The 18,978-nt window shown below is 45.1% G+C and overlaps 5 protein-coding genes across 6 annotated transcripts; 2 read left to right on the top strand and 3 right to left on the bottom strand.

Moving 5' to 3' along the window:
• The first annotated feature begins 129 nt into the window (after positions 1–129).
• LOC108027783 (adenylyl cyclase-associated protein 1) lies at positions 130–7,191 on the top strand. 2 transcript variants are annotated; one of them, XM_017099348.3, is made up of 7 exons: positions 2,672–2,975; positions 3,782–4,316; positions 4,481–4,605; positions 5,113–5,464; positions 5,535–6,082; positions 6,148–6,671; positions 6,729–7,191. In XM_017099348.3, exons 1-7 carry the CDS (start codon positions 2,765–2,767, stop codon positions 6,810–6,812), a joined length of 2,379 nt encoding a protein of 792 aa, XP_016954837.1. In that variant the 5' UTR covers positions 2,672–2,764; the 3' UTR covers positions 6,813–7,191. The 2 variants fall into 2 exon arrangements, with proteins under 2 accessions (XP_050741658.1, XP_016954837.1); XM_050885701.1 differs by lacking the exons at positions 2,672–2,975; positions 3,782–4,316; positions 4,481–4,605 and adding an exon at positions 130–287.
• Positions 7,192–7,282: 91 nt separating this feature from the next.
• Positions 7,283–8,082, bottom strand: LOC108027787 (vacuolar protein sorting-associated protein 29). Its single transcript, XM_017099355.3, has one exon. The coding sequence runs from the start codon at positions 7,998–8,000 to the stop codon at positions 7,452–7,454; it is 549 nt and encodes a 182-aa protein (XP_016954844.1). The 5' UTR covers positions 8,001–8,082; the 3' UTR covers positions 7,283–7,451.
• A 247-nt stretch (positions 8,083–8,329) lies between these two features.
• Positions 8,330–9,709, top strand: LOC108027913 (general transcription factor IIH subunit 3). Its single transcript, XM_017099534.3, has 5 exons — positions 8,330–8,396; positions 8,455–8,635; positions 8,690–8,885; positions 8,949–9,367; positions 9,429–9,709. The coding sequence occupies exons 1-5, from the start codon at positions 8,363–8,365 to the stop codon at positions 9,499–9,501; spliced, it is 903 nt and encodes a 300-aa protein (XP_016955023.1). The 5' UTR covers positions 8,330–8,362; the 3' UTR covers positions 9,502–9,709.
• On the bottom strand, positions 9,560–11,348 carry LOC108027912 (5-methylcytosine rRNA methyltransferase NSUN4). Its single transcript, XM_017099533.3, has one exon. It carries the CDS (start codon positions 11,157–11,159, stop codon positions 9,648–9,650), a length of 1,512 nt encoding a protein of 503 aa, XP_016955022.1. The 5' UTR covers positions 11,160–11,348; the 3' UTR covers positions 9,560–9,647.
• A 417-nt stretch (positions 11,349–11,765) lies between these two features.
• On the bottom strand, positions 11,766–16,372 carry LOC108027926 (sialin). Its single transcript, XM_017099550.3, has 4 exons — positions 16,170–16,372; positions 12,776–13,801; positions 12,405–12,691; positions 11,766–12,345 (listed from the first exon to the last, which is right to left on the bottom strand). Exons 1-4 carry the CDS (start codon positions 16,207–16,209, stop codon positions 12,163–12,165), a joined length of 1,536 nt encoding a protein of 511 aa, XP_016955039.1. The 5' UTR covers positions 16,210–16,372; the 3' UTR covers positions 11,766–12,162.
• Positions 16,373–18,978: the final 2,606 nt, after the last annotated feature.

Genomic DNA, 18,978 nt, shown 5'->3' with positions numbered 1-18,978 from the left:
TGTATATCTTCATCTGCTCACAATTTTTTGTGGTTTTGATATTTATTAAAACATTTTAGAAACAAATAATTGAAGTAACAATAACAAAAAATACTAAAAATACTACTGAGCTACACAAGGGTTAAGCGGTGTGCCTTTTTCCACCCCACGCACCTGGTCACACCAAAAGCCACGCCAAGTTTGTTTCGCTATTATTTTCGCCTTTGCCGGTTCTGTGACTCGTCTTCTCGTCGGTTCTATCGAAGTAACAACTGCGAATCCCTGCCAACTAATTAGCAAACACCCAGGTGAGTGCCACCAGCTACTTGCTTTCTCTGTAGCACTGCGTTTTTCCAAGCGGGGCTTTGTTTTCTGCGCCATCCTTTCGCCAATTCGCCGGCTGAGGCTGTCTGCCGAATTTCGAGGATAAGGGTTAAGGGGCGGGGTGGGTGGTGTTCGCTTGCGTGTGTGTGTGCGCCTGCAGGCCGTGGGTGTTTGTACATGTACAACAACAACGACGGCAACTAAAATGAGAGCCAAAAAGACAAGAGACAGCTGTGCGATGGCTATTTTTGTGTTATTCGTTTTGTTTTGTAAAATTAAATCTACATGGTGTATTTTTAACGATGATTTCATATCCGATTCCATGCGTATAAGCCTAAAATTAATTGCCAGCCAGTGTATGCAAATTAACCCTTAGCAGGTGCCTGGGCGATGGTTAACCCCCGATAAGAGCTGAACTTTTTTTTATAACTACTCAGCTGTTGTGGCCATTTTTGTTTTTGTTATTGCTGACTCACACACAAATACATAAACCACACATATAGAGTTTACGCAAGAACGAACCCCTTTGTTGGTGTTTGTGTGCGGGGATGACTCAAAAAGATGGCCAAAATGCTTTATCAGCGAAATGCGATTGAAAGCAGAGGGCGAGATTACGGGGAGCTATGTTCGATTTCCATTCAGGTGGAAAAGGTAACACCTAGCCTTATAAGGCGAGGAGTTTTTCCCTCTTTCCCCGCTCACTAACACTTGTAACCCGAGCTCTTTTGCCCACACACACATACATGCAAAGGCGGCTTGGATAACGGTAACTCAGCTGCAGACATTTAATCTTCTTGATTTCTAGTTTTTCCTAGAGTCTTCCCCTTTTTTCCGAGTTTTTGCACGCAACAAACGCATCTGCCGCAAAGCAACAACAACCACAGGGAGAACTAGTATCGCCGGGCGAAAGTTGAATCTCGGTTTACTCGGCACAGCCCCTCCTCCATCTTAAGACACTGCTGATGCATTTCCCACTCTAATTGCCAGCCATTTGTTGTTTTAAGCTACTTAAAGTCTGGAAAAACAACTCTCCAGTGCAACAAACTCATTTCACTAAGGCCAAAACAAAAACACGCAATAAGCGGGAAATATGTTGCCTAAAAACTCGAAGTTGTTATACACTCATCAGGGAAGTTTGCGTACACCCCAAGATTTTGGTTCAATTTTATAGATCATCATTGGTTCTTTCCTTCAATATGTATACTAAGGAATATATTTATAAATGTTGTTTGGAAACCTTGTATTTTTACATATATGTGCATAAAAGATTACTTCAATCTTTGATTTTAAATATATTTTATACATCATCATTATATGAACCCCCCAACATTATAACGTATTAATTATATTTATTTTGTTGTATATAGAAAACCCTTTAAATTTTGAAAAAACTTTTGAGGTTCTCATAACATATTCCAAACCAAATAAATTCCTTTATAATGGTTCCATTTTAATCGTTGATCACATATTCTTAAACTATCCTGTAAAAGACCATCTTTGCTTCATTTAAAGAAATATTTAAAAATCAATTTAGGTTCAGTGGAATATAACATGGTCACATTTTTATATTTTAATATTACTATGGAAATTTTTCAAATAAATAGTTCCTAAAACTTTCCCACCGAAAAAACCCTATAGATAAGATCCAGTTACCCCCTCTTCCGCTTTATAGCGACAATAAAACCTTGGGATCGGTTAAGTTTTCCGGCTTTATCAAGCGAATAGCCCGCTGCGAGGGTAAAACACAAATCAATGCACTGTCTGCGCAACTCTCTCGGAGAGTTTTCCCATTTTCCAGCTCGAACTGAAGCTTTCTCTGCTGCAAAATGTGCAAGATATCATCGAAGCTTGCACAAAATCCTGAATGCCAGGCCAAAAGCGGTTATTAATGAAACACATTTTCATTGTCAGTCGGTTGGCTGGCCCCAAATGGTCAAAAGCAGCGCGTTACAGGCCAAAAAAGGCGGTTAACAGTGGGGTTATAAGTCGGCAGTGTGCAGAGTCCTTTTCGAAATCGAAAGACCAAACCCCAATCGAAATCCGAGTGCGTGGGCGTGCGCCTCGTTTAGGGTGTGTTCTCTGTTCAGTGTTCTCCGTGTGGAATCGCATTTGTGTGTCATTCAGTCCCGTGTTTGGTCGGCAGTCACTTGACCCAGTTGGCGGTCCGGACTCCAAATCGTTTCGCGGAGCCTTCATTTTAATGTGCCAATAGATTCGGGCGAAGGATGTGCTACGATATACATATACCTAAATGAGCAAGGAGTGGCCGCAGCCTTCGAAAGCCCCAACTTAATTTGTATGGCTTTGATGTGATGATGTGATGTGAAGCTGATGCCAGTGTTGTGACCGCCGCTTAAGCAACGCAGGGAATCCCAAAAACCAGAAACGGAAATTACATAATGTACTTGATTCGTATTTAAAGTGTTGAATACCGGAAAAGCCCTAGAAAACCGCCTGCAAAATGTTCTCCTGCTGCCGATCGAATCCCAAGGCGGGCAAGCGGGAAAAGGAGAAAAGGAACGAGCCGGAGGATGAGCTGCAGGCCACCGAAAAGGCGGAGACGCAACTGAACGGAAAGCTGGCGGAGATTCAGCTGGAGGAGCCCCAGAAACCGGAGAAGCAGGCCATCGAAGCGGATAATCCAGCAGATGAAGGCGCCCGGGCAAACACTGGTACTGACGCAACCCTAAGTATATGTACACCACCCCATCAGCTCTCCGGCTTTCAAGCTCAACAGCTGTGTCGGCTTTTGTTTGCTCTCCGGAACGAAGACCCGTATCCGTCCGGCTCCCAGACCCACTGCATTGCAACTGCAGCTGACCACTACTTACAACTCTCTTTTCCTTTAAGCCATGTACTTCAAGCGGCCTTGCGAGCCCTTTTTCAGTTCACTTTTGAGTTGTCTTCACTGTGCTTTCTCTTGGGTTCATTTCTGTGCATTTTATACTTGAAGAATATCAAGGAAAGCGACGGTTCGCAGTTGATTTATGAGGAATAACTAATGACAATGCATGCTATAGACACTAGAATCGTGCACATCGATCATAGTATATTTTTGGTGGCAAATATAGAATTTTTAATGAAGGTTGAGGTGTTCTCCAAGCGATTGCCTTCCATATATTTCAGAAAAATCAGAAAAAATATTAGGATGCATAAGCCTTGTATATAAAACAAATATTTCAGTCTTGAAATAATTTATTGGTATATCTTTAAAAGATGTTAGGCTTATAACCACTCGCAATACATTTCGATTCAAGATTAGCATTGAAAAACTAACTACTTAATCAATCACTGACCATGACATCATGGCTGAGGTAAATGTTGCTTTTTAAATGCGATAAGTGAATATAATGAAAGCAGGAAGCGAAGTAGGCAAAGACCAAAGTAAAATAATCAACCTAAGTATCGGCGCTTTCCTTGATGGTCGTCTCTGTAATTTAAGCTTCATGTAGAGTAATCTTAAGCCACACTTCCACAGCCCAACCAACTCAGGCTGAAGCGGCTAATAATAAATCACCACCAACTGCAACTGCAACTCCAACTCCACCGGCACCAGCACCAGTTGCAGCTCCCAAGGAGACGGAGGCATTGGCCCGCTCCACGCACTCGTCCACATCCACGGCACCGCCAGCTTCGATGACCAGCGGCGATGCGGAGGAGGCGGATGAAGTGGTGGTGGCCGCCTCAGTTACTCCGACCACGCCGCCTCCCCAGCCACCGCCCACCAAGAGCTGCCTGTCCAGACACAATTCCACACATCAGTCAATCAAGAAGAAGGTGAACATCAGCAACCGCGCGGAGATCATTGAACCGGACCCACTGCCCCTGCTCCTGCTGGCCAACCAGAATCAAAGTTCCCTGCTGGACGACGACGAGGTGTTCTCCGACTCACTGCCCCCGCCGAAACGGGAGAGCATGTGTGCGCCCTACCTCGAGGGGGATGTCGTCTCGGAGACCCTGTTCTTTGCCCACGGACTGCCCTCCTGGTTCGAGGACGAGCGACTGAATGAGATGTATGAAGCCCTAACCGACATCCTGTTCTGGTTTCACAAGACTTGGGCTAACTACATACCGAGAGCTAGTTTTTGATGAAACCAGAACAGGTTGACCCATTTCGCATCCTGCCACCTAAAGCATTGTTTGAATATCGCCTCCTCTGACCTCGTTCCATGTCCAGGGGCTGCATCGAGCCACCGGTCACGCCGGTGGGACGCGACGAGCTGGAGCTGAAGCGCCAGCGCCTCTACACGGAGCTCCTGCGGGCTGCTCACGCGGCTGTGGAGCACAGCGTGGCCGTGCGGGGTATGCCAGCTTCGATAGAGTCCGACTCTTTTGTTCTTTTGTATCTCAGAGCATTAGCATACTTGGCTTGCATTCCCTATGTTTGCTTTAAGGAAGATGTGCGGGTTTAGGGACTCGCATGTCTTCTTTAAGGCCCCTGAATCGACCAAGTCAAGTAACTTTGTTCATGGTTCAAATTAGACTTTTCTCTCTTGTGTTTTTCCTTGATTCTTGTGACGTTTTTGCATGTGGTTTATCACTTTCACTCGTTGGGATTAGCTCTTTTTTGCATTAATAAGTGTTAAGTGCACCAGTCATCATCCACTTATCAGGGAGTTTTGGTTTTACTCTCCTTTTTTCAGATGTTGTGAGTGCACGACTTATGGGGGTCCATCACGCTAAAAAAACATCACCTCACTCGAATGTTCAACTTTCTTTTGTCAACTGAATGTTATTTAAATAATAAGAAATAATTGCCAAACAAGCACTTCTAATTCTCCATTCTCTCTACGCGCTATTCTGGTTCAGATAACGAGCCGGAAGCCAAGCCCACGGCCGCTGTTGAGCACTTGGAGAGCATTTGCGAGCGACTGGAGACCCTCGTCGACCGATTGGAACGGACTCTAACGGCGCCCCAGCCGATTGAACTGCCCACGCCCACACTTCCGCCCCCGCCAGCCGAAGAAGAAGTCGCAGAAACTCTTCCAGTTGCCGAAAAAGTAGAGACACCACCACCACCTCCTTCGCCGCCCAGCAGCAACATGAGTGTCGCCGGTTTCGAGGACATAGTGGCGGGTCCGCTGAGCCAATATCTATCGCTCTCCGCCAAAATTGGCGGCGACGTTGCCCAGCATGCGGAGCTCGTAAAGAGCGCCTTTGGGTGAGTCAGCCGGCAGCTGAGTCATCTATGCGGAATTTAAACTAATGATATCGTTAAATTCCCCCAACAGCTTCCAACTGCAGTACGTGACGCTGGCCACCCAGATTGCCCAGCCGGCGCAGCCCAAGCAGGCGGAGCTCCTGAAACCGACCTCGACGCAGATCAGCGCCATCCAGGACTTCCGCGAGAAGCACCGCTCCTCGGCCCTGTTCAACCACCTGTCGGCCATTAGCGAGAGCATTCCCGCTTTGGGCTGGGTGTGCGTGGAGAAGACTCCGGGTCCCTATGTCAAGGAGATGAATGACGCTGGCCAGTTCTACACGAACCGAGTGCTCAAGGAGTGGAAGGAGAAGGATGTCACGCATGTGGAGTGGGCCCGCGCCTGGGTGCAGACCCTGACCGAGCTGCAGGCCTACATCCGGCAGTACCACACCACGGGACTGGTGTGGTCGGGCAAGGGAGCTGCCCCCGCCGGCGGTGCCCCACCACCGCCGCCACCTGGTGGTCTGCCCCCACCACCACCGATGCTCGATCTCAGTGCCCTCAAGCTGGACAGCGCTGGCGATGATCGCAGCGCCTTGTTCGCCCAGATCAACCAGGGTGCCGACATCACCAAGGGTAAGCAGTAAACTGGATCTTTCCATAGAACTCCTCTAATACATGTTGAATCCTACAACCAACAGGCTTGAAGAAGGTCACTGGGGACATGCAGACCCACAAGAACCCCTCTCTGCGTACTGGACCTGCTCCGTTTAAGTCGCCTGCCCAATCGGGCGGCAGCAAAGCCGTTGCTGCTCCAGCGCCTGCTTCTGCCAAGCCGCCCGTTTTCGAGCGCGATGGCAAGAAGTGGATCATCGAGTACCAGAAGAACAACACTGGACTGGTGGTGGAGAACGCCGAGATGAACAACGTGGTGTACGTGTTCCGCTGCGAGGGCTCCACGCTGACCGTCAAGGGCAAGGTGAACAACATCGTGTTCGACTCGTGCAAGAAGTGCTCCCTGCTGTTCGACTCCGTGGTGGCCTCCGTGGAGTTTGTCAACTGCCAGAGCGTGCAGATGCAGGTGCTCGGCTCGGTGCCAACGGTTTCCATCGACAAGACCGACGGATGCCAGATGTATCTGTCCAAGGACTCGCTGGGCGTGGAGATTGTGAACTCCAAGTCCTCCGAGATGAACATCCTCTTGCCCGACGCCAGTGGTGATTATGTGAGTTGTTATGCCTTTTTTTCGGTTTCCCTTTGTAATTTTCAATGATTATTTCAGACCGAGTTGGCTTTACCGGAGCAGTATAAGACCACGATTGCCGGCAAGACCCTCAAGACTGTTTGCGTGGACAGCCTTGGCTAATGCGACTCTCCACCGAGGGATCCAATCCGTTGCTTTTCCAACTATCATCAGCAGCAAGCATTAGCCAGTCAGCAATCATATTTGTATTTAATATTAAGCGCAAAGTTTTCGTAATTCAGAGATTTTTAGATCAAACTTTTCGTAATGATGATGTTGCCAAACTTTGCTATCCTGGCTAGTGGATAAAGTATTTATATAATTTATTTCGATGGAAAAGCGATGGCCACACAAAACGAACCCAATGTATTTATGTCGAGAGTGTGTAATGAAACTGAGCACGAAATTCGAACTTTTTAAGCAGACTCTTTACTCGATCATCAGAAGTAACTCTTTTTTATATTCTATTTAAATAAAATTTAAACATTTTTTATCAGATAAATGTGGGAGTTGTTCCAAAAGATGGTGGTTTGAATGGGACGTTGGGTGTTAATGGAAGGTTTTGGTGATTCTACAAAATCTAAAACATCGTATTCATTCGATCATAATTTTATTTTCTATTTAAATAAAATGTCAGCACCTTTTATCAGATAAAAAATGAGAACTTGATTTATTGCTACGTACATTTACAATTTCTTTATTTAAGCCAAGCTCAGGGGGTCAGGGTGTGGTTGGGAATGGCTGGTGGCTAATACTAGGACCCTAGATCTTCTTGTACTCGATGCGCTCCACCTTGACCTCGTCGCCAATCAGTTGGTAGACGTAGGTGACCACCGAGGTGCTCTGTATGTCCATCAGCACGAACGACGGCACCACATTGGTGTCCAGTGGGTTAAAGGCACCCGTCGCCGAGCCCGGATTGATGTAGAACTTGTTCCCGTGCTCGTAGGCCTCGAACTTGTACGTGTGCCCCGTGATCAGGATGTCCACGTCCAGTTGTCGCTGGATGAGGGCCAGCGCCTCGGGATCTCCCCGGGGAACCACCTGGTGGCCGTGGCACAGACCGATCCGGAACTGGCCCACCGTGACCACCTTCTGCTCCGGATACGTGAGGTTCTCGTCGAAGTCGCCGCGCACTATGTGCACATCGTTGGCCAGGGACTTCAGGTAGTCGTAGGACTCTTTGGTGCAGATGTTTCCGGTGGCCAGGATGTGGTGAATGCGGCCCGGCACCAGCAGCTTCTTGAACTTGGCCGGCAGGCTGCTGCACCGGTGCGGAATGTGCAGGTCGCCGAGTACCAGAACGAGCATAGTGTCCTTTGAGGGGCTTTGTTGTATTTCCCAATAAAAAATATGTAAAACGCCCAGCAAATAAGACGATAGGTTGCAGCGATAACGATAACCAGGGTATCGTTGGTGGTGACACCTATCGGCTGGAACGCTGGGAAGAGGAACATGGCGGGGACTTTAATTTGGTCTATTATTAAGCGTTATATATGTTTAATTCATTAAATAATTTGTAAATAATTTATTTAATTGATATCTTAATTCGAAATTGGTTTTTCGGAAAGACACTTAACAAAATCATATGGTTTTAATCAATTAGTAGCTTGAGGCACCCTACTAAAAACATCGACCGTTCCTCATCTCTATCGATAACATTGCCGGCGAAAATGGAAGCGGATCAAGCAGCAGCTAGCAAGGAAGGTGCGTTTTTAAGCCCAATAGAAACCTTAAAACAATTGGTAATGGGTCCAAATTGCAGCCGAGTCATGCATCGACCTCTTGGTCATCGTGCTGGACACGAATCCCTCGCAGCACATCGTTCGCCAGAACCCGCAGAACCTCACCCAAATCCTGGAGGCGGTGATTGCCTTCGGAAATGCGCATCTCATGCAAAAGGCCCAAAACAAGCTGGCCGTGCTGTCCTGCTCCCATCATGCCACGTAAGTCGGTTACCCACAAGACAAGATCCTTCAGTAAGCATCCTCTCCTTTCAGAAATTTTCTTTTCCCGCTGCCCAGAAGACAAGTGGAGTTGCGCCAAGTAGATGGGCAGTATGAAGCCTTCAGTCTGGTGGAGAAGACGGTGAAGCAGCAGCTGGGCAGCATCCTGATGAATGCCCCTCGTCTCAGTGCTCCTTGCGAGAGTCTCCTGGCGGGCAGTATGTGCATGGCACTGTGCTACATATCCAGGGTAACGAAACCCTCGATGCTTACCTTTTAAATACCAAACTTACTCAAAACTTCTGCACCACAGCTCCAACGGAATGTGGCACCTGGCGTGAAGATGCACTCCCGCATCCTGGTTTTGACCGGCAGCAATGAGTGCGCCTCTCAGTACATGACCTTCATGAATGTCTTCTTTACCGCCCAGAAGCTAGGCATTGTGATCGATACTTGCGCCCTGGACAAGACACTGAGTTTGCTGCAGCAGGGCTGTGATATTACCTCCGGCCAGTTCCTGAAGGTCACCCAGTTGGATGGCTTGCTCCAGTACCTCTTGTGGGTCTTCCTGCCAGCGCCCCAGATCCGCCACAAGTTGGTTCTGCCGCCACCGCCCAAGGTAGACTATCGTGCCTCCTGTTTCTGCCATCGTGAGCTCATCGACATCGGCTATGTCTGCTCGGTCTGCCTGTCAGTGTTCTGCAAATACAGTCCAATTTGCACCACTTGCCAGTGAGTATGGGTAGTTTAAGTGACAGGAATCGTTTTTACAATGGTTACTTTTCCTTTGCAGCACCATTTTCAAGAATCCAGGACCATTGCCAATTAAAGCTAAAAAGAAAAAGAAGACCGACAAACAAATGTAATTTCCGCTGTAGGAAATTCTGTTGGCCAAAGGGAACAGTATGTTAAATATAAAGGTACTTTTAATATTGAAATGGTTTAGTTTATTTAGGTTATATACTCTCTACTCTACTTCTTGTAAAGCTTCATCTTTATTAATTCTCCTCAATCACACATTTCTGGTTATTTTACTGAAATACATTGGCCCAAAGTTGGCCGGCAAGTAGGGCACCACCATTTGTCCATACTTAAGTCCCTTTGGGTGCTCGAACTTGAAAACATCGCTGAATAGGGCCGTGTGCTGACTCAGATCCTTGATGGTTGCCGTGATACCGTACTCGGTGAACACCTTTTGCAGGGCCATGTGGACTACGCCATCGTTCTGGATTGGTGACAGCGAGCAGGTGGAGTAAACCAAGCTTCCGCCTGGTCGCAAAAGGCGCAGACAGTTGGCCAGAATGCCTGCCTGTAGCTCGGGGATCCGCAGTCGCTCCTTGATGCGCGTTGGCTTAAAGATGTTGTTGTCCTGTTCGTTAAGCACGTGTCGATCCGTGGTGCATGGCACGTCCACCAGGATCTTGTCGAACTGCTCATACTGGTCGAGGTAGCGGGCATCGCTCTGGCTGAAGATGAGCCGCTTGCCCGCCCAGCGTTCCTTGTAGTCGAACAGGTACTCCTGCATCACTTTGCGCAGCTTGTTCAGGCGGGATTCTTGGATGTCGTTGCAGACAAGCTGATCCAGGTGCAGGGTCTGAAGCAGGAGCAGGGACTTGCCGCCAGGAGAGGCACAGGCATCGAGCACCCGCTCTCCCGGCTTCACCTGCAGGAAAAGAGGCGGCAATGTGGAGGCACCGTCCATCATGAAGTGCGAGAGGACGCCGGTCAGGCACTTCTTGGGTCCCTTGAAGTCGGAGCAGTTGCCCATCTCATAGGTGTACAGTGAGAGGTGCTCGGGGTAGTGAAACGAAGCCTCCGGTTCGATGGTGAGCGGAAAATCGGCGCTCGTTTGGTAGTACTTGTAGTGCTCCGACTCGGCCACCCAATCCTCCATGCCCTTGATGCTGTGGGCGGGCATGTATTCATAGAGTCCGCCAGTGCCGAACTGTGGATCCACCAGACGATGCTCGTCCAGCTTAACATCCTCCTCCAATGCCTTGGTCAAGCTCTGTTTGAAGGGATTATGGACCTCCTCCGGCTGCTTTTCCTGTACGTTGTCAAACTTCAGTTCTAGTGGCAGTGGATTGGATGAACCATCCTCTCCTGGACTTGGGTAAATGGAGGCCACTTCGCGTTCCTGCTGTTTTCGCAGCAGTGCATCCAGTTTTCCCTCGATTTCATGACGGGATTTCCCCTGCTCCGGCATCGTTTCCTCGCTGTCCTTCAGGCGATCCTGTGCCAGGTTAATCAAGGACTTCATGTTGATGGCTCCATCTGTCTCCAGCATGCTGCACGTCTGCTCCGTGTCCCCGAAATTGTTGACCATGGCAATGTACTTGTGCCTCGTGAGGAGCGCCGCCCGCATGTTCTTCCAGCGGCTGCCGTAAACACTGCCGTAGAAGTCATCAAAGTTGTCCAACGCCCGGTCGCAGTTGTTCTTCTTGTTCTGCAGGACATTCCATCGCTTCTTGGCACCGCTTTTCCACCTCCTTGGCAGCAGAAATACGCTGCGTGCCTTCAACATTTTTGTACAATCTTCGTTGGAACCGGCAACTGATTACATGAAATCATATGTTTCTTAGGGCATATCGATAGAAGTACGGCTGGGCTTTTGGCGGCTACGATAATCGGAATTTAAAAAGTGATAAGGGAAGTCTCCTATACAAAATAATACTATATTTTAAACAATAATTTATCTTAAAAAATATGTGCTTTTACCAAAATAATCTGCAGTTGAACTTATTATACATGAATTTTTTAAGTTTTTAGATGAGTGTCATTTTACTTAAAATGTTTATTTAACCATCCATTGTTGTTTTTTAAATGTTTAATATATATATATGTCAGTATATATTTGTCAATAGCATTTTTATATTTATTTTAAGTTGATTAAGATTACTAAAATTCACCAAGGCTTAAGGCATTGAACTTTCGATGTCTAAAATTCAGTAAATTCAGTTCTTATCAAATCAAATTCTTCGGATTCTGTAGAATTGTAAATTCTCATAATGTTTGGGTTAAAAATAAAAACAAACATTGAAAGTGCGGTCATTCACCCGACATTGCCAACAGAACTGAAGTTGAAATTCATTTTCTCTGCCCCTCCCAAACTGTAGAAAAACTCAAGGCGTCCACTAAGACGTCGCTTTATTTGTAGACAACTTTTGAAATCAAGAGTGTTAAGTACATTAGGCGGGCTGAAGTGTTTATCCGTAATGGTGTACGGCTACTAACTAAAGGGTTACAGCGATCTAAAGGTTACAGTGCACACTCCAAAGAGAGAACGCTTATGAATCGGGTTCCAAAACGATCTTAACATATTCGGTATTTTCCAAGGGCTTTAATAGCGTTTGAAATTCAATTTCTTAGGAGCTCTCTATTCCGGGCGTACAGTGCATAATTTTTAATTGGTATTTACAGTCCAGAGTCGACCATTCCATTCGGAGCTTGCTTCGTCCAAAAGTTATCTGAATTAGCAGCAATTCTTCGAGTAATTTAGGCGGGATAATCAAAGCGAGATTGGGGACTTAGGGCTTTTGGGGCAGCTCCTTCAACGGAGTCTTCTCGTCCTTGACCTCGACATCCTTGGGGGCTCCAGACTTGTTCCACGACTGCTCGGTACCGGAGCCCAGGAACACAAACACGAGGAACTCGATGGCGAACAGGACAATGGTCACTCCGAAGATGATGCGCCAGGCTCCAATGTTTTGCTGGAAAGTTCAGGAAAGCAGTTGAAAAGGAGAAACCAGGCTGATGCCATTTTACTTACATTTCCCTTCGTGACGAATCCCACGAAAAGGGGCACTACGATGCCAGGCAACGTGGCCGCCGTGTTGGTCAGCGCCACCAGGGTGCCGGCGAAGTTGGGGGCAATGTCGATGTGATTGGACAGGAAGCCGGAGAACATAGAGCCCATGGCAACAATGCCAACGGACATGACGGTCACAGCCTCGTAGTGGCGGCATCCAATGTAGCAGAGGACCAGCAGACAAGCTCCAGGGATCAGGGTGCAGATGGAGGTGGCCGCCTTGCGGGCAAAGGTGGTGCTGATTTTACCTGGAATTCAAAAGGTAACATAAATACAAGTTTAAATTTAAATTATCTAAAAACCCAACAATAGTTCGTATTCATGGTACTCACCCTTAGCCTGCAGACTGTCCAGGAGCTTTCCGAGGCAAATGCTGAAGATGATCATGGGGAAGTAGGGCAGCGCACTGAGAGCCGCATTGCTGGCCACGTTGAACTTGAGCACCTGCTTCATGTAGAAGGGGATCTCGATGAGGAACATGTACCAGCCGAAGTTGCTGCACGTGTGGGCGATCAGGATGGCCCAGAAGGGAACGGAGCCAAGGATCTTGGTCCACGGAACCGAAGGATGATGGTTCGACTTCGTCTCGGTGCCCAGCGAGCTGTTGATCATTTGCCGCTCCTCGGGGCTGATGAAGCGCTGCTTGTTGGCATTGTCCTGGACCAAGATGATCCACAGTACCATCCAGATGCAGCTGAGGCCACCCATCACATAGAACACCGATTCCCAGCCCATATTGGCGGAGATAACTCCGGCCAGAAGGATGGAGAGCGCAGTGCCCGCTGACGTGCCCACATAGATGATGGTGGACATGACCATGCGCTCGGTGGGCGGAGCCCAGGCGGCGATCATCACGTGCATGGCCGGAAAAGAGGCTCCGCCACCGACGCCCTCGAGGACTCGCATCAGGATCAAGCCGCCGTAATGCAATTCAGTGAACACCGGAGTCAATAGTGTGCACACCACATTGATGGCCACCGAGAAGAGCATCACCCATTTGGCGGAGAAGTTCTCGGCCACGTGGGCCAGGGGAATCTGTGAGACTAAATAGCCCCAGAAATAGCAACTCAACAGGGTTCCCTGCAGGGGCTCGCTCCACACGAAGGGTCCTTCCTCCACCTTGGCCGTCGAATTGGCAACGCTCGCACCTCCCGGCGGGAGGCACTCCTCCACCAGGGAGGAGTCGTTCGAGAGGGTCACTACGTCAGCACCATGTCCACCACCAAGGCCGTTTGCCTTGATTGCCGTGTGATTCAGCATAGCCACCATGGCTACACTGAGATTAACCTTGAGTCCGTAGACAATGGCCATGCCGATGGATCCCAGGATAGCCAACACATAGCGGGCGGGCACAAGTTCTGGAAAAGGGAAAAAGGATCTTAAATATAGATAATGGAGTCGGTACAAACTGAATCTGCCTTGAAATAAGTTTTTTTAGTTCAAGATAAGTTTTTGATGACTTTATATTGTATTATATATATTGTCATCTCTTATCCAAGATAGGAAAAAACATGTTATTTCATATTATAAATACCTTCTGTAACTAAAGGTCGTATATAAGGTTCTATCACCCACAAAAAAACGAAGGACCTTAGAGATCTTATTTGAAATATCTATTCAAAATCGTCGAAATTTGATGAATTACTTAAAATGTTCAAGTAAATATTTTCATATTTGAATTTTACATTTTTAAGATATTTTACTTAGCAATCTATTTTCATATCCGGAAAAAGCCGTACTTCATAAGCAATTAAAAGCCGCGAGGCAAGTCAATTTGATTAATGCCAGCGATATTTGTATTGGCCAATTAAATTGCTGATCGACGAGTTTCAATTAGGATTGATATGGAATGCTAAACAATACCATTTAAGCAAATTAAGGAATTAGTTCTGGGTTTGTTTTGCTACTATTTCCCGAACGCGGAGGAGTAAGGACAAGCAATCGAAGACAGTGGGGACCATTCCAAGGAAAATAACCACTAGAGTATTTTTAGGGGCATGACATGACACCACTTGGGTGCTTGGTGCCCAATCACCTGGTGACCCACGAGTTCTGCATAGAACTACCGACTGATTACTGGCAGTTGGGTAGGGTCAGTGTATAGAACCACCGCACGCGCATCGATACCTGAACGATTATAATCCAACCCCTTTGAAATCGGGAAGGGGGCAATCATGTCTGGCAATTAGGAGCGCGCGTTGCGATAAGGAGGGGCATAAATTTGTGGTCTTTGTTTTCAATTTCACTTTCATGGCTGTCAAAAGTGGGCCTCCCGAGCTGGCAACGCGATTATTTATATCTGCTAATTGTTCCATCGATGCCGGGAGTATTTAACTCTCAATGTCTTGAAATATACCCTCACCTTGAAGTCTTTATAGACAAGGCCGTTTGTTATAAGTTGTTTCCTTAAAAAAAGTGTATTTGATTTAAAAATACTTCATTTTATCTGTTTTTTGTGTATAATTTTCAATATTAATATTCGATTACGTTTTAATTTAATTATTAATTAATTAAAAAATACTTCATTTTACATGTTTTTTTTTTGTGTATAATTAATAATTGTATAATATTTTAATATTAATATTCGTTTGTGCTATTTGGTAATATTATGTTTTATGTAAGAGCATCCCTTCTTCTTTGTTTTTTTTCTTCCTAATTCTTTATTACTTGCTTTATTGCTTTATTTGCTTTAATTTGTAAGTATTCATAAATTCTCCTAGACTTATTTGCTTGTTTGATTAGGTGGGCGTGGAGGTAAAGCTCAAGTGCTTAGGGTAATCTATAAAGTGCTAAATTAGGAACTACAGATCCTGGATAATTTTTCCATTGAACAAGATCGAATGGCAACTGTTTATTTAGGTTTATTTAAGCAATACAAAGTAGAAAGTGTTTATTTTTTTGAAAACCCTTGTTTGATATTTTGAAAATGACTTTTGCTTGTTTACAAGTATTTCTAATATTTCAGAATAATAAAGCTTATGAAAAAATTGTGTTTCATATCACGTTTGTAGTACAATATTCAAATAAATAAGTGATTTAACATGTCACGAGTATTTGACGAAATAAAAATAATCTCTTTGAAACATTCATAATGTGAAGATAAGAAACTGATTCAACCAATTTCTGTTTTCAAGAAAAGAAGTCTTAAAATATACCCCCTTGTTGTCCTCTTGCTGTTATCATAAAACTCAAACAAATGCCGCAAAAAATGTTCGCATCGTTTGATTAAAGTAAACACTATTATTTACCCCAAAGCTTGGCAAACTTTCGCAGTTTTTGTTGGGATAGGTAGACGAATTTCAAGAATGTCGCCTTTGCTTTCGGTGCAAATACAAATTGGCTATATATTTGTGTGTCAATATTGTTTATATCTATGACTTCCAATTGACCTTGCCCGGACATCAGTCCCTGGGCATAAAAACGCCAAAAACAAATCAAATGTGCCTCGTGGCGTGGGCGGTAATCTAAAAAAAGCCACAGCAAGCTAAAAACCCAAAGGATATGCCACACACACAAATACACACGCAATAAGGAAGACTTCTGGAACTCACGCACACGAACGACCTTTGCGCCGGTTTTTGGAGGTCAAACGTGTATCTTTAACATTGTTCTTGGCCCTGTCAAAAAGTCTTTCGCCCACCCACTTGTTGCAGCGGTGCATCACCACCGGATGATGCAGTCCACGAGTGCAATCGCGAAACAGATGGTTGCATATCTATGACTTACTGCCCAATATGCTGCCCTTGGCGGGCACTTCGTCCGGCATCTTGGAGACTTCGAGTATATGTATTCCTGACTGCAGCCGGCGACCCGGGAATGTTAATATCTTATTTAAACAGATTCGGATATATTCTCACGCCTCCGAACCGAAATAACGAAATCGAAACCGAGTCCGTTGACGAAATCCACGTGCGATTCCCTCGAAAGTTGCTCACCAACTGAAGCGGCTAGCTGGAATACTCTTTGATTTTGTGCGTCGTCCCCAAAAAATTCTCGTTTCGCTTTCGTGTACGTGTGTATCTGAGTTTTTTGGGACCATGTAGTGGTGGTGGGTCTCGGGTTTTGGGATCTTGTTCTCTGGCTCCAAGTGGTTTGCCTGTCGTTTGGCGCGTATCTTTTGCTTCGTTAGAGTTCGGCATTTGTTTGTCTTACTGCCCGACATATGAACGAAATGCCCCCTCCAAAAGCCGCAAAGTCGTATGCCTCATAGCAAACGCCACTCCCCTAGGTAAATTTCATTTGCTCTCCATTCGGTTGCATCGTTACTTTTAGATACTTTTGGTTCGCGCATCCGCTGGGTTGCGGCCACCGCTAAGTTGGCTTCTACAAATGCGCCCACGCATTTGACTTGGCCGGCATATCAATGGTCTATCCCCGTGTTTGGGCCAATTTCGAAGTACCTTATGAATGAAAGGGAAATAACAATTTAAGCTCTTAATTTATGAGGCATCACTGCTGAATTTTAATTTCGTTTTGATCACTTTTGTGAGGCTACGAAAGAGAGATGTTTTGAGTTATCTAATATTTAAAGAAGGGTGATAAGCTTTTTTGTTTGAATATACTTTAAAAATAAAAATATTATTTATTAAATACAAAATATTGCTCTTTAATTAATTATGCTATTTTTATATAAGCATGGCAGCTTGTCACCAAACTAGCCTTCCTCCACTCAAAAACAAAACCACAAATATAATTTGGTCTACAGGTGGACAAATCGAAGCAGTCGGCATATAAAGCGGTTATTAAACATGCAAAACGCGTGCATAAAATTAGTATTAATTTGTTAGCCGATCTAGACCTAATAGGCTATCTAGAAAGTCCAATCAAAAGAATCAAACATTTTTTTATTTTTGCCTTAACTTTTGATTTCTTTTTGCATTCAAGCGTGGAGTTTAATAATTTAAATGAATCCCTTATTTGAGTAGTTAATTAACGCCAATCTTACCATCTAAGTTTTCCAACGGATTGATCTCATGATAAAGGTGCGAAATCGTGATGCCCGTGGGGGGAATAGCTAAAACAAATGCTTCCTATTGTCCAAGATTTGTGAATATTTATCAGAAAGAGATAAGTTAGATATTTTTTAGGTTTAGAAATAAATTAAATTTGTAATTTTTAGCTTAGTTTTAGTAGACTTTTTCTTGACTTATTTTCTAGCAGGTTTTTTTCTGGTCATTGCTCATTTGCTGATGAGATATGCAAATGTCCCTCCAGTTTCCATTCGAACCCGCGTTCACATACTACCCCGCCATTCCTCCAGCTTCAGGCTCCAATGCTCTAGTACTCGTTATATATAAAACACTCCGTACATATTAATGCCCACCTTTTTGCCATTTTCTCTGTTGTTTGTGTTTATTTAGTTTTCCTTTGCCATATGGTAACAATTTGGGATTCAGTCGAGTTGGTCTAATGTATAAAACAATCTGCACTTGATGAGTAACCGATGCTTTGTGATAAGATATGACCTGGCAATCCCATTAAAACTGTGTTCTGAGGCATACTTTGTGATTAAAATAGAATTTTGTGCAGTTATTATAAGTTTGTCTTAAGGAAATATAACTTTAATAATCCATTCCAACTCACTAAATATTATTTTAACACTATTTTCAAGCTCCATGTAGCCCAAAAAAAACGAAGATAAGCACAAAATATAAATTAAAGTAATCAGTCAACCAATATATCAATGAATTATTACTCTACAATTAAAGCTAGAATAAAGGAAAGAAAGGGTATCTCGAAGTCATTATAATAACAACGACTTCCCATCGATCCCCTCCGAATAAATAAAAGCGGAATACGAGCTCAAACGCATTTGAGTATCTGGACCTCATCTAGGTTACTCACAGTGTTTTGTTTATTTGCCTTAATGTTTATGGTATATATGGTATTGTTTATGGCTAACAAGGGCCTGTTGGGGTCTGTTGGCATAAAGTTGGACCTCATCAAGCGTCCGGGCCAGGACTTTGTTTTCCATTTGCAGTGGTAACAATAGAGACTTCATGGCTGCTTGAGTTCTCCGGTGGACATGCATTTGTGTAACTGGGATTTGCATGGAACATTAAAGATGTACACAGTACTGGGGATGCCGATGATGAAACCCAGCTGAGTTCCGCTGGATGCCGACGCGTGTGCGGAGGCCAATTGGTTTTTATTCAATTTTTGGCACACACTTCGTTTGAAAGTCCAAAGCGACCCCTTTTCCCACTCGATGTGTCTAGTGGTTAATTGGCCTTCATTGAATTGTCTCCCAATTTTCAATTATTTAACTTTTCCTTCCAAATTTTACGCCTTGACAACGAAACGTAGGAAAAAGAAAACGATTTTTATGACTTTCTCATTGAGAAGCCGTTACTGCGCAGCTGAAAACTGAACTTCGATTCGTCTAATTGTAACTGATGATGATTCCTGTAAGTGCCAAATTGACACATTTCGATGATTTGATTCCCCATTTTTCCACAAATATCTGCCATTACGACAGCAATTCGTTTTCCAGGTCAGTGGACTCAGCCCCTCCCTTTGCAAAAGCCCCCATTCA

This window comes from Drosophila biarmipes, chromosome 2L, assembly GCF_025231255.1.
Source record: "Drosophila biarmipes strain raj3 chromosome 2L, RU_DBia_V1.1, whole genome shotgun sequence".
NCBI classification, from domain to species: domain Eukaryota; kingdom Metazoa; phylum Arthropoda; class Insecta; order Diptera; family Drosophilidae; genus Drosophila; species Drosophila biarmipes.
This window is presented reverse-complemented; position numbering and strand designations above follow the sequence as displayed.

Excerpts from the sequence above, each read along its gene's own strand:
- LOC108027912 (XM_017099533.3), bottom strand. The coding sequence starts at position 11,159 with ATGTTGAAGGCACGCAGCGTATTTCTGCTGCCAAGGAGGTGGAAAAGC.
- LOC108027926 (XM_017099550.3), bottom strand. The coding sequence starts at position 16,209 with ATGCCGGACGAAGTGCCCGCCAAGGGCAGCATATTGGGCA. Across the intron at positions 12,692-12,775 it reads GGACAGTCTGCAGGCTAAGG|GTAAAATCAGCACCACCTTT; the intron begins GTGAGTACCATG and ends TTTGAATTCCAG. Across the intron at positions 12,346-12,404 it reads GATTCGTCACGAAGGGAAAT|CAAAACATTGGAGCCTGGCG; the intron begins GTAAGTAAAATG and ends TGAACTTTCCAG.
- LOC108027787 (XM_017099355.3), bottom strand. The coding sequence starts at position 8,000 with ATGCTCGTTCTGGTACTCGGCGACCTGCACATTCCGCACCGGTGCAGC.
- LOC108027783 (XM_017099348.3), top strand. The coding sequence starts at position 2,765 with ATGTTCTCCTGCTGCCGATCGAATCCCAAGGCGGGCAAGCGGGAAAAG. Across the intron at positions 2,976-3,781 it reads AGGCGCCCGGGCAAACACTG|CCCAACCAACTCAGGCTGAA; the intron begins GTACTGACGCAA and ends ACACTTCCACAG. Across the intron at positions 5,465-5,534 it reads CTCGTAAAGAGCGCCTTTGG|CTTCCAACTGCAGTACGTGA; the intron begins GTGAGTCAGCCG and ends TTCCCCCAACAG.
- LOC108027913 (XM_017099534.3), top strand. The coding sequence starts at position 8,363 with ATGGAAGCGGATCAAGCAGCAGCTAGCAAGGAAG. Across the intron at positions 8,397-8,454 it reads AGCAGCAGCTAGCAAGGAAG|CCGAGTCATGCATCGACCTC; the intron begins GTGCGTTTTTAA and ends TCCAAATTGCAG. Across the intron at positions 9,368-9,428 it reads CCAATTTGCACCACTTGCCA|CACCATTTTCAAGAATCCAG; the intron begins GTGAGTATGGGT and ends TTTCCTTTGCAG.